Here is an 11813-nt window from a genome sequence, read left to right on the forward strand (position 1 = left end):
AACTCCTTTCTGTGAGGGTCTTTGATCTAATTTGCTCCAGGGCTGAACAACAGCTCTTACATGAAGTTCACTTGGTAAATAGTCATAAAGAGATAGTTATGAGTTCTTAGTCAAGTTCGTAGTTCCAGGAGTGTCCCCATAACAAAACCCAGAAAAACAATGCACTCTTACTCCTGCTGGTGGCCTCAGGGAGGAACAATATTGAACAGGCCACTATCTTTTCCTTTTTTCCCCCTAAAAAAGGGATCGCTGAAGCGTCAGAGGAGGAGTAGCAGCAGCAGCCCTGCGGCCACCAGTTTGCAGTAACAGAGTGGACTCTGGCAAAGCGGTCTCTGGAGGAGGAGGAGAGGGGAGGCAGCCGAAAGGCGCTCGCCTCCCATTTCCCCAAAGTCATCTGATTTCCCGAAAATGTCTAACGTGGACCAGATCTGTGTGGCCTGCAGCCCGAGCCAAGAGGATTGTGCAAGTCGTTCTGGAAATCCCCACCCGTGCCGAGGGCTGGCCGGCCCAGCATCGCGCCCACAAGCAGAGGGTGCTGCGATATTGCGAATTAGCGGTTTCCTCCCCAGACCCCTGGACGGTGCGCCTGGAGGAGGGTGTGTGCAGGAAGGGAAAACAGAAAGGGAAAGAGAGGAAAGAGAAGGGAAGAGAGAAGAAAACCAGACACGAACTAGGGAAAGAAGGTAAATATTGCAAGGGTTAGACATGGGAAAGGAAAATATTCCTGAGCATCGCTGCCTGACAGCTAGAAGAGTCAGGACAAGCTGCTCCCCAACCCCAGGGTGTTAGCATAGCTTTTGGGGCGCTGGGAAGAATGAATTGGGTACCTCGGGGGGGGAGGTGCTTTCTATCTGAGTTTGCTATGCACCAGCATGGTGTTAGGAGACACTGAAGGTCGTAAAGGTAAAATGCGAGTACCAAGACAGAGATCATCTCTGCGTTTTGTCAGAACGGAGCCTGGCATCCCTTCTTGATGCTTGGGGTTGCTGTATGCAGGGAGGAACAGAGATACAAACTTGCTTTTGAGGCAAACCTCAGACGTATTCTCCACAAGCTGGGGCGTTAGGGTCTTTGACCTGCCTAGCAGACACGCAGAAGCACAGGCAACGTTAATCAACCACACTGTTTTTTGTCCCAGACCATAACTCCAAAGTCCAATTCCTGAAAGTTTTCAGAAAGGAAGATCTGCTTTTTCCAGATGTGGTGAGTTACTGAATCTCCAAGTGGAACTCAGGTTTATTAATAATTTCATTTTATAAATTAGGTGGTTTTCCCATATTACTGTACTGATTCTCAAGCCTGAATGTATCTGTAGCCCGAGTAGCCCCCAGAACAAGGCAGTGAAGTAGGAAGTAGCACTTAAGACCCTTCTGCTCAATTCCTGCATCATTACCAGCTCCTATAGAGCTGGAGAAGAGCAGAGAGCATGCCTGAGGTTGTACTCCTGCTATGTGAAATGCTACAGGAGAAAGACAAGCCCCACACAGCCACAGCATTGGTCATTAAAACTCCAAAGCCAGGAGCTATGCTGCATGCCATGTACAGCTTTTTCACTAGGGACTGTGTGCGTGTACGGACAGAGAAGACTACTGCAATGTCATCTTCCTTCCTGTATTCTCAGGTACCTTATCTTATGTCTCCCTGTCTGGGCTGATGCAGCCTCCATGTATGGTGAGATCTTGTCACCCAATTATCCTCAGGTGTATCCCAATGATGTCCAGGAATCTTGGGAAATCCAGGTCCCTTCAGGATACGGCATTCGCCTTTATTTCACACACATGGATCTCGAACCATCGCAGAACTGCGAATATGACTCTGTGAAGGTACTGTTGTCATCCTCAAGAGAGAAAAAGACAAGAAAGCAGGCTAGAGCACAGAACAGCAAAGCTCAGGGCTGGAAGAGGAGATAGATGCATCCCTCCTATTCTGAACTCCAAGACGCCCAAATGACTGAGTGTATCTGCGCTAGCAGTCGCTAAATTGATTTGAGTTTTCCTCATTACTACATGAGCATTGTCTGCCACCTGAGCATCCCATTTATGCCCCCCTCCCTATGTTTCTCCTATATTCATAGGAAAAGCCTTCTTAGCCATCACTGACACCTCCCTATTGCAAGGCATATCTTAGTCAGTGAACAGTAGGTATAAAAGGGCCATATTCTTAGAGTATTGATTTTCTGTCCCTGAAACTATCAGGAATTAATACACGAGTGGACATAGATGATTTAAAGCAATCAGAAATTGACTGGAAATGATGAAGGTTAAAAATCAATCAAAAGATCTGTGTATGGATAGTGGGCACTCAGATAAAGTGCCGTGGTCCATTGCACCTCAGCGTTCTTAAAACTTAGAGACCCCCTAGCTCTGCTCCATGTTGTCCCACAAGGCACAAAAAGATCAAACATTCCCACACAAACAGACAGACACAAGATCATCCTATCTGCAATACCTCTGTGTGAAAAGGGGCAATAAGATCAGGTGCAGCACCAGAAGGAGACCTTGGAGAAGGACTGAGGTGGGACAATGGGGTGGGTATGCTCTGCTGGGAGCTGTAATAACATGTGTCCTTTTGCAATGAACCAATGAACCTCTTAGACTGCTCTGCAGCCCGTCAGTGATGGGTTTTGCCATTTTGAACCACGGTGTTCACTCTTTTTACAAGTGGGCCTGAGGAAAGGTTGTTAACAGAACTTTCTGGGTTAGTTTGTATCTGAGAAATGAAGATGGGTATTTCACAGCTGGGAAGTCAGTAGGAGGGAACACTCCTCAAGGGTCTTACAAATGTCATGAAACTTGCTGTCTAGGGGTCCGCTCAGCTGTGCCTTGGCTGTCTTCCACCTTTGGCCAGCTTGGTGGATGACACAGCAGCCTTGGTTCCTCCTGCTAGCTATTGGACATGGCTGTGCCCTGGGAGATCTACCGGAATGTCATGAGAAATGCATGCAACTTAGGAGCCTTTGGTTAGCCACCTATTTGCTGAAAGACTAAAGTGTTGGTAGCGACACGTATTCCAGTAATGAGACGAGACCTCTCTGCATCCTCCCACAGATTCTGTCTGGTGGCCACGTTGAAGGCGTCCTTTGTGGGCGGAAGAAACCTTATGCCCCTGGCTCCTCAGTTGTGGAGGAATTTTATGTTCCTTATAACACCCTCACTATGACCTTCCAATCAGACTTTTCCAATGAGGAGCGTTTCACTGGTTTTGCGGCCTACTATGTTGCAGTGGGTAAGGTTGAAACAGCCTCCTCTGAATCTCTGTAGTGTCCAGGCTGGGGGCAGGGTGGGGGGGGACGGGACGGGGAAGATGACAGAATGGTTTTCCTTACAAGAATGTCTTATTTAAAAAAGATCCCATCAGACAGGACTGCCTTCCAATACGGCCAGTCTAAATGGTGTCTCAGAGATACCTTTTCCTTGTTGTCCACCAGTGTTTGCTTCCCTTTCTCATCTTCCTTCTGCCCTTAGGGCCTTCTCCTAATCTTGGCTGATCTTTTCACACTTGCAGACTTGGATGAGTGCACGGATTTTGTGGAGGAACCTTGCAGTCATTACTGTAATAATTATATTGGAGGTTACTTCTGCACCTGTCCACCAGATTATTTCCTCTATGAGGATAAGAAAACATGTGGAGGTAAGAGATCTACATGAGGTGTGGTCAAGTGAGTTGTTGTACATGGAAGACCTTCTCCATCCACCTTCTCAATCAGTTGTGACTGGTATATTTTAGAGAAAAGAACATCACAGTGCAAATCTGAACTGGCAGTAGACCGTGATTTTGGGAATTTCTATTAACGTATTCTCAACATTTTTCTTTTTTTGTGTCAAGAGAATTAAGAAGCTATTAAATGACATTCTATAAAGACTGTGATGGAGACCCTTCTTAGCATACTGCTATCCGTGAATCTTTTGCTCTCTGACAAAACAGGGCAGTTCAACGAAGACACAAAAATGGCCAAGGGGCTGCTTGGCTTGAATCAAAAAATTGCAAAGTCACAAGTGGTGCATGTTAAAAGGGGTGTAATATGAGGACCTGAGCATGAGAGAAGGGGCCCTGAGTCGCAGGTAGAAGGTAACAAGAAAGATGGATGGAGGAAGAGAGGACACTAAGAGAAATTAAGTGAGACTGAGCATAATTAAAGATGTGCTGAAGCTGTCCCCAAGTGAGGGGCATCTGAGGACACCAGAAAGCTGCCCAAAGGACGGGCAAGAGTGCAAGGTGGCTCAGGCCACTGGAAGTTAAAGTCCCTGCCTAACTGGATAGAGAGTGGCCCTGGTTTCAGTTTCTTGAAACGATGCAATGCTGTGGACATGATTAATGCAGATGACTAGGGAGACTGGGGGTGTAGTGGAAGAAGGAAAGCTTGTCTGCTTTGGACCGTCGGATGGTTTCCTTTCTGAATCCTTCCTGTGTTCCTACCTTAATCCTAGTGAACTGCAGTGGAAATGTCTTCACTGAGCTATCAGGGGAGATTACCAGCCCCAACTATCCCAACCAGTACCCAGAGAACTCGCGGTGTGAGTACCGAGTGGCTTTGAGGCCAGGCTACTTTGTGGCGGTGACCATACGCAGCGGGGACTTCGACTTGGAACCAGCCAGCTCAGAAGGGAGTTGCCACGACAGCTTAACAGTAGGTGTGGGGCTTAGGGAGGGAGTCATAGAATCATAGAATGGTAAGGGTTGGAAAGGACCTTGAAGATCATCTAGTTCCAACCCCCCCTGCCATAAGCAGGGACGTCTTCCACTAGACCAGGTTGCTCAGAGCTCCATCCAACCTGGCCTTGAACACTTCCAGGGAGGGGGCAGCCACAGCTTCTCTGGGCAACCGAGTCAGAGTGCTTTGGATCTCCCCTTAATCTCCTCATATTCAGAGGACCCTCTGACTGCTTAGCTTTCTTTTCAACTATGTTGCCTTTTGAAATTCTTGGGAATATCTCTGTCTCTGAATACATTTGGTATTTCTCATTTCTTCTTGTTTGTTATTTTCCCAGCTTGTCTCTGGAAAGCAGCGTTTTGGTCCCTATTGTGGCAGCAAATTCCCAGGTCCTCCTGAAATCAAAACTAGGAACAACATTCTTGACATAATCTTCCAGACAGACCATGCAGTACACCACAAAGGCTGGAAAATACGCTACTATGGGGAGCGTGAGTAAACACTTGGAAAAGCATTCCCTCTGCTGCTGAGTTAGGAATAGAGCTTGTCCCAGGTCAGATTCATGGTATAACAGCATGTGAACGTGTTCACAGCTGCTAGTATCGAGTAAAGAGAGGATGCCTATTTATTAGGGAGAATAATCACTGGGGAGAAAGAAGTTGGGAGCTGGAAGGAGAGTAAATCTTGAACCAGTTAATCACTGATTTCTGCCTATCTGTCTCCTCAAAGCTGTAACCTGTCCCCTGAGTGTCATCCCCAACTCTGTTCTTCACCCAAAGAAGGACAAGTATATCTTGAAGGACAATGTGAAGGTGACCTGTGTGGAAGGCTACGAAATTGTGAGGGTAAGTTACATAATAAAGCATATATCCTCTCTGGCCCTCTCAGCAGCTTCCTGATGCGATTTCCTATCAGGTGTCCTGAGCACCTCTGGGGACTCAAAGTTTTCACCACAGCTGTAGTAAATGGAAACTTCTTCCAGTCACTGCAGCATTTTGACGACCCTCCACTGGAGTGCCTGCGTCAGACACATTTAATGGCCAGTGACTTACATGGGTCATGCGTTCTTTTCCCTAGCAACGAGACAGCATCACGACTTTTCACTCCAGCTGTCAGCACAATGGTGAATGGAGCAACTCCCATTTCAGCTGTGTTCGTAAGTGACCCGTCTCTGTATTGTGGGAAGCAGACTGGAATGGAGCCTTTAGACTCTAGATCCACTGTTTCTCCAGATTAGGAGGACACTGAAGGACTAGGAGGTGAGCAGGCTGAAGGGACAGAGGAAGGGAGTGCTGATGATTGTACAGGGACCAGAGGAGCTGAGTGGTTTTTGGGTGAGGATGCCCCTTTGATTATATTTGGTAATTTTTGTTTCTTCTCTATAGCTGTGAACTGTGGCGATCCTATTCCTATTGACAATGCCCAAGCCGTATATGTCTCCGAACTTCAAGAGCCTCTGTACAAAGCTGCTTTCCAGTATCAATGTGATTCACCTTACTATACCCTCAACAACAAAGGGGATGGTAAGCATCGCCTCTGCTACACAAACGTATTTCTTTGATCAAAGGCCGAAGAAACAGTAATGGCATCGTCACGGGGCTGGGATTGTGTTCCACTGGGTCAAGACTGCAAAAAAGTTCTTACTGGTCTGCTGTTGCAGGCAGTAGTTTTGTGTTGTCTTTGTGTTTATACACTGTAATAATATCTGTACTTGGGCTGTTGACCTTAAACCCATTAGCAAGTCCTCTCTCCATTTGCCTGGTGTGTGAACCATGGAGATTTTTGTCATGGCACACATTTCTGGTGGAGGATTAAAGGACTCAAGAAATCTATTAGATGTCATCCCTCCAAAATAGGGGCAGAAGCACCCTGGTGGGGTTGTGTACTTCTAGGGAGATCTCAGCAATGTTTACCTAGCTGTGCTTGCTTTGGAAATGAGAAGGTTAATACATCATATTACACAGCAGCGCTACTTACCCACTCTTCATCTTGATTGTATCTTTATGGCATTCTTTTTTCTTGTGTTTTCCAAGTGGTGTATCAGTGCTCAGCCAGTGGAGAATGGGTCAATGAAGAGATGGGAACAAAGCTACCAAAATGTGTCGCAGGTACTACTAAAAACTGTGTGTATGTACACATGGCATATGAAGCCCACTGCTTCTTTCATTTCTCTGTTTTTAAACTGTTAAGCCTGAAAGTACAATTGATCCTTTCTGTGTTGTTTGAATCACATTGGACAGGGCGTTTCTGAAAGCTGTGGTCCCCCAAGAAGGGTCAGATGAGGCAGCAAAAAGAACCTGGAGGCATAAGTGGGCAACATAATAAGACATGTGGTATAATAGGACCTCTTCAAGTATCAATATCTGTTTCTGCACCAATCTGCCCACCTTCAAGAGTGCACATTCTCAGGTTGTTCAGTGCTTTAGATCTCTGTCTGCATTGCAGGCAGCAAAAAGACTGACAGGTCAAAAGAGATGTCTGACAATGCTGAGCCTTTCTTTCTTTCGTCCCTCCCTAGCTACATTGAGAGTTGTATCTTCTCTTCAGACTTCTCCTGGGGAAGGTGTCTGGCTGTCCACTGGGCACTATGGATGCAGCGCTACAGGGAAAGGGATTTCACTACTCTCACTGGAAGTCATAGCCTAAACCCTTAAGGTTTAATGTGTCCTTCAGTATTCAGCTACACTTACTGTGTCTGAAAGCTCAAGCAATATCTCTGTCAAGGACCTTCTCATCCTCACTTTGGGTACTTGGGAGACACTGAGGAGGGACGTGCATGGGTACTACTCCTGCTCCTGACTGCTGGTAGTTATGTCTGGGTCTTAACTTCCAGCTGATAGAGAGAATTTTAAATCGTATATATTCTGCACACTGTTCAGCTTACCCTCTTAGAGAAGGAAGCATGCCTTGGGCTAGTTGTACATTATGCCTACTCACTACTCCAAACCCCCAAATACTCGTTGGCAAAGTACAAGATCCAGCTGAAGGTGATTCAACCCTCCTGAGGGCCAACTCAGCCAGCACTTGTATAGGCAAGTGCACAGTGCAAAAGGCAAATAGTAAGACAAAGTTCAGGGAAATAACTACCCAAGAGGAGGTTGCAAAGAATGTGAAGACAGACTCTTCTCAGTGTGACACAGCAATAAAAGACAATGACAGGCAATCGGCACAAGTTGCAACAAAGGAAATTCTGACTGTATTTAAGGCAAAATGCTCCCCAGAGCACGGGGATTGTTGCCCAGAGAGGCTGGCTAATCACCACCCTTGGAGATGATCAGAAGTCACCTGGCAAAGCCCCTGAGCAACCTGGCTTTGCAGTTAGGAGGACAGGGGGAAGGGCAGTTAGGGATGAACAGGTTGAACTAGAGACATCGAGAGGTACCTTCCAGCCTAAATCTTCCTATGGTTATGTGAAATTCTTTAACAAACTCTGTTTCATTTAAATTGGAAGCTACCTACTGGCTGTAGTCCCTTAATCTCTGACTATATGACTAAGGGTTCAAAGTAAACAAGACAATGTAATAAGAAATCAATTTCCTAGCTACGTCAGAATGACTAGCCTTATTTATGCCCTTAGTGGTCACATTCTGCAAAACATTTTACTCAAAGAGCACAGAGCATCTCTGCACCCATAAGACCCACTGGTAACATCTCCATTAACCCACTGCTAACATACCAAAAGAATGGAGAGGAAAAATGGTAAAACATCAGTGAGAAACCTGAACACTTAGAACATGAGACTATCTGGAGTTCACAAAAAAACCACCCAGAACTTGTAAAGAATAGCGTCATATTTTTAAGAACTTAAGCAAGTATTTTTTCAAAGACAATCCCTTCACCTACAGGATGTAATTCAGCAAAGGAAAAATGCTAACTAGAATGCAATAAAATTGTGAGCTTTGACATACTCAGTGCTAGTGGGGTGACAATAGCTGTAAACATTCTGCTTTCCAGAACAAGAATTTGAGAACGTGTCTTTTTCAGCCTAAATTGAATGTTGATAGTCGTTTAGCTTGAATTTTCTTAAATTTCTCTGTAAATAGGAGTTGCAAATTCTATCACACAGAATACAAACATTGGTTACTCAGAATCAAAAATGATTTAGAGGACACAAGAAGGAGGGGACTATGGGCTTTTTAGTGGTACCAAAGAACGCCCTATTTGTAACTGCTAATTCTTCCATCTGGTTCCTCTTTTTTTTCCTTTCTTTCCAGTCTGTGGGGTGCCTAGTAATCCCATCCGAGAGAAAGGAAAGATTTTTGGAGGCACCCGTGCAGAAAAGGGCAACTTTCCCTGGCAGGTGTATTTCAATCACCCAAGAGGAGGTGGTGTACTCATCTCTGAAAGATGGGTAATGACTGCAGCTCATGTGCTGGAGGGATATGACAAGCCCAACATGTATGCTGGGGTAATCAATGTTGGTGGAGCATCCCTCACCTCGGAGGCCAAGCAGCTGATCCCAGAGGCTTCATTCATCCATCCTGGCTGGAAGAACCAGCCCATAGAAACCAGGACTGATTTTGATAATGATATTGCACTAGTGAAGCTGAGGGAACCTGTGAAGATGGGCCCAAACATCTCACCCCTCTGCCTTCCTGGTAAATCACCTGAGTATGAGCTGCAAGAAGGGACTCTGGGTTACATTGCTGGCTGGGGCCAGAGAGAGAAAGGAAGACTGCCTGTTTATCTTTGGAAGGCCCAGATCCCTGTGGTGAACATGGATAAGTGCCGATCTGTGAAACCAGAGGGTTCTGCTGATTCCAGTGCTTACCGATTCACTGACAATATGATCTGTGCTGGTGGTGACAAGGACAGCTGTAAGGGGGATAGCGGTGGAGCCTACTCTGTCCAAGATCCTATTGATGAAAGACAGTACTATGTGGCTGGGCTGATCTCCTGGGGACCAAGATGTGGTACCTTTGGTCTTTACACGAAGGTAGTGCGTTATTTGGACTGGATTACAGAGACCATGAGCAAGCATCAGGATGCAGAAGCTCAGCAAGATTAGCTCTTGCTCCTTTCAGCACAGTCACCCTTTCTAAATGTGATGGTTACCAGGCTGGCTGTGATCCTGTTCGCTCTGTGTGTGTAACGGGCATTGTGTCCGTGACAAGTGGACAGTCAGGAATATGTATCGCTTTCTCCCAGTGTCGTGTCCGGGAAAGGAATTTCTGTTTCTTCTTCCACTCATACTAGCATAAAAGGAAGATGCTGTTCTGGATGAAGAGGCTCCTTCTACTTCCTCACCTATTTTTTTATCCCGTTTTTTCCCACTTGGAAAAGACCTCGCCATGCCCCACCTGACAGGGAGATTTCAATGAAGATAAGAGAGAATAATGACTGGTTCCCAGGGTAGGTTCAGAGCCTGGTTTCTGACTTGTGTATTTCCTGTATTGTTCAGAATATCTAACAGCATTAAAGAATGTCCAAATTGCCTTTTGTGCAATGTGCTGTTGTGTGTGTATTGCCTTTCTTCTTCTCAGTCTAGACCTAGTTCTCCTTGAAACTCCCTAAATCAAGTGTCTAGTCACATTTTGGCCCACTACACAGCCAGCTTTTGTCAAGCTGTAATTTGTGCTACCTCACCTCTCTACCTAACAGTCTTTATGAAGTTCTTTTGAGATGGCCGCATCTCATTGACCAACAGTTACCAGCAGTGAGGACTTCAGACTTCTGAATCAAACTGAGCAGGAGACATCTTCAAAATCCTTTCATTCACCTGTCCTCATGGCTTTATTTTTCAAACTTTATTGTGTTAGATAAGAAATAAAGGTTGCTTGATTTAGGGGAGGTTGTGTTGTGGGAGAAGATTACTCAACATGCGTTTAGGGGTGTCCTCTGCTCCATAAAGTCCTGTATCATTCACAGATATCTTACTGCTAAGATGATCAGGGAACTGGTGTGGATGCCACATGAAGGAAGATGGAGGAAGCTGGATTTGTTCGGCTTGAGAGGGGGAAGCCAAGAGGGGCCTCTGACTGCTGTATTCAGATACCTAAAGGAGGGCTGGAGAGTACACAGAGCAAGTCTTCAGACTGGTGAACAGTGACCGGACAAGAGACAACAGACACAAATTACAAGAAGGAGATTTCCAATTGGGGTTTTTCCCCAACATGTGGGTCAGCCCTGGAACAAGTGCCATAAAAGACTGGGGAATCTCTGTCCCTGGACATCTTCGTAACTTGCCCAGGAAAGGTCCTGAAGCTCTGATGTTAGTCCTGCTGTCAGCAGTGGATTGGACTAGAGACGTCCTCCTCCATCCCAAGTTTTTCTGAGAGTCTAGGAAATGGCGAGGAGGATGTGTGCAGCTCCTGGGAGATTTTGTATAGATTCCTGCACTCAGCTCAAGCACCTTCAATTTTGTGTAACAAGCAAAAGGTTATTTTGTTGTTGGGCTAGTAACCAAGGGTCTTATATGACATTCCTGAGGAACCGTGTTGAATTCTTTTTACTTTTTTGCTTTTATATCTGTATGTGCCAACTTTAATCTAGCGTGAAGTTTTATAGTCATTCCTTCTTCTTGCTATGTAGGTGGATGCATCTCAGCTTTCATCTTTTGGAGTGCAAAATGGAAGTGTCCATCCCTGGTAACTAGTCCAGGCTGCAATCTTAGCCCATGTTCCTCTTAGGCAAAGAGGTGATTGTGTACTGGTAAAGAAGCAGTAATGATACAGTGGTGCCATTGTAACAGTATTTTTATATCTTCACAGTATGTGTTAGAAATTCATAAATCATACAGACATGCACAAACACCTGGGGCAATGGTAAGCAGAAGCCACGGCTTACCAGGTTACAGTCTGCTATGTCTGGCTATTCGGAAGCTTCTGCTTTGGCATGTGATGGATACTTCAGCAGCAGAAATAGCTCAACAAAGCACAATTTGGGAAAAATTAATCTACTATAAGTTCTGAAAAAGTGGCCTTCAAACTAAGGTAAGGCATTTCCTTAGCTTCTGGGACCACAAAGCCACGCAAGAAAGCAGAGCAGGGGGTTCTTTAAGATGGCTTCTCAGTAATTTTTCCCATTTTCTACAAGGACTGAACAGTTGAGTATTTTGTTGTTCTTGTCACCTGTACTCACTAAGAATCCCAGAAATTCCCTGTTCTTCACCTGGAATACCCCCCAGTTACATACGCCTCATTCTCCCCTCCCCCAGACCACG

The 11813-nt window shown here is 45.6% G+C and overlaps 1 protein-coding gene across 7 annotated transcripts; it reads left to right on the forward strand.

Moving 5' to 3' along the window:
* The first annotated feature begins 520 nt into the window (after nt 1–520).
* On the forward strand, nt 521–9991 carry C1S (complement C1s). 7 transcript variants are annotated; one of them, XM_075438631.1, is made up of 13 exons: nt 595–683; nt 1139–1203; nt 1546–1621; nt 1701–1823; nt 3048–3225; nt 3505–3630; nt 4428–4627; nt 4989–5142; nt 5381–5496; nt 5729–5807; nt 6037–6174; nt 6685–6759; nt 8866–9991. In XM_075438631.1, exons 2-13 carry the CDS (start codon nt 1199–1201, stop codon nt 9657–9659), a joined length of 2064 nt encoding a protein of 687 aa, XP_075294746.1. In that variant the 5' UTR covers nt 595–683; nt 1139–1198; the 3' UTR covers nt 9660–9991. The 7 variants fall into 7 exon arrangements, with proteins under 7 accessions (XP_075294788.1, XP_075294746.1, XP_075294755.1 ...); XM_075438640.1 differs by having other exon boundaries at nt 1558–1621; XM_075438673.1 differs by lacking the exon at nt 1546–1621 and having other exon boundaries at nt 521–683.
* Nucleotides 9992–11813: the final 1822 nt, after the last annotated feature.

Source organism: Opisthocomus hoazin, chromosome 1 (assembly GCF_030867145.1).
Source record: "Opisthocomus hoazin isolate bOpiHoa1 chromosome 1, bOpiHoa1.hap1, whole genome shotgun sequence".
In the NCBI taxonomy this organism is placed as follows: domain Eukaryota; kingdom Metazoa; phylum Chordata; class Aves; order Opisthocomiformes; family Opisthocomidae; genus Opisthocomus; species Opisthocomus hoazin.

Excerpts from the sequence above, each read along its gene's own strand:
- C1S (XM_075438625.1), top strand. Across the intron at positions 1,824-3,047 it reads GCGAATATGACTCTGTGAAG|ATTCTGTCTGGTGGCCACGT; the intron begins GTACTGTTGTCA and ends ATCCTCCCACAG. Across the intron at positions 6,175-6,684 it reads CCTCAACAACAAAGGGGATG|TGGTGTATCAGTGCTCAGCC; the intron begins GTAAGCATCGCC and ends GTGTTTTCCAAG.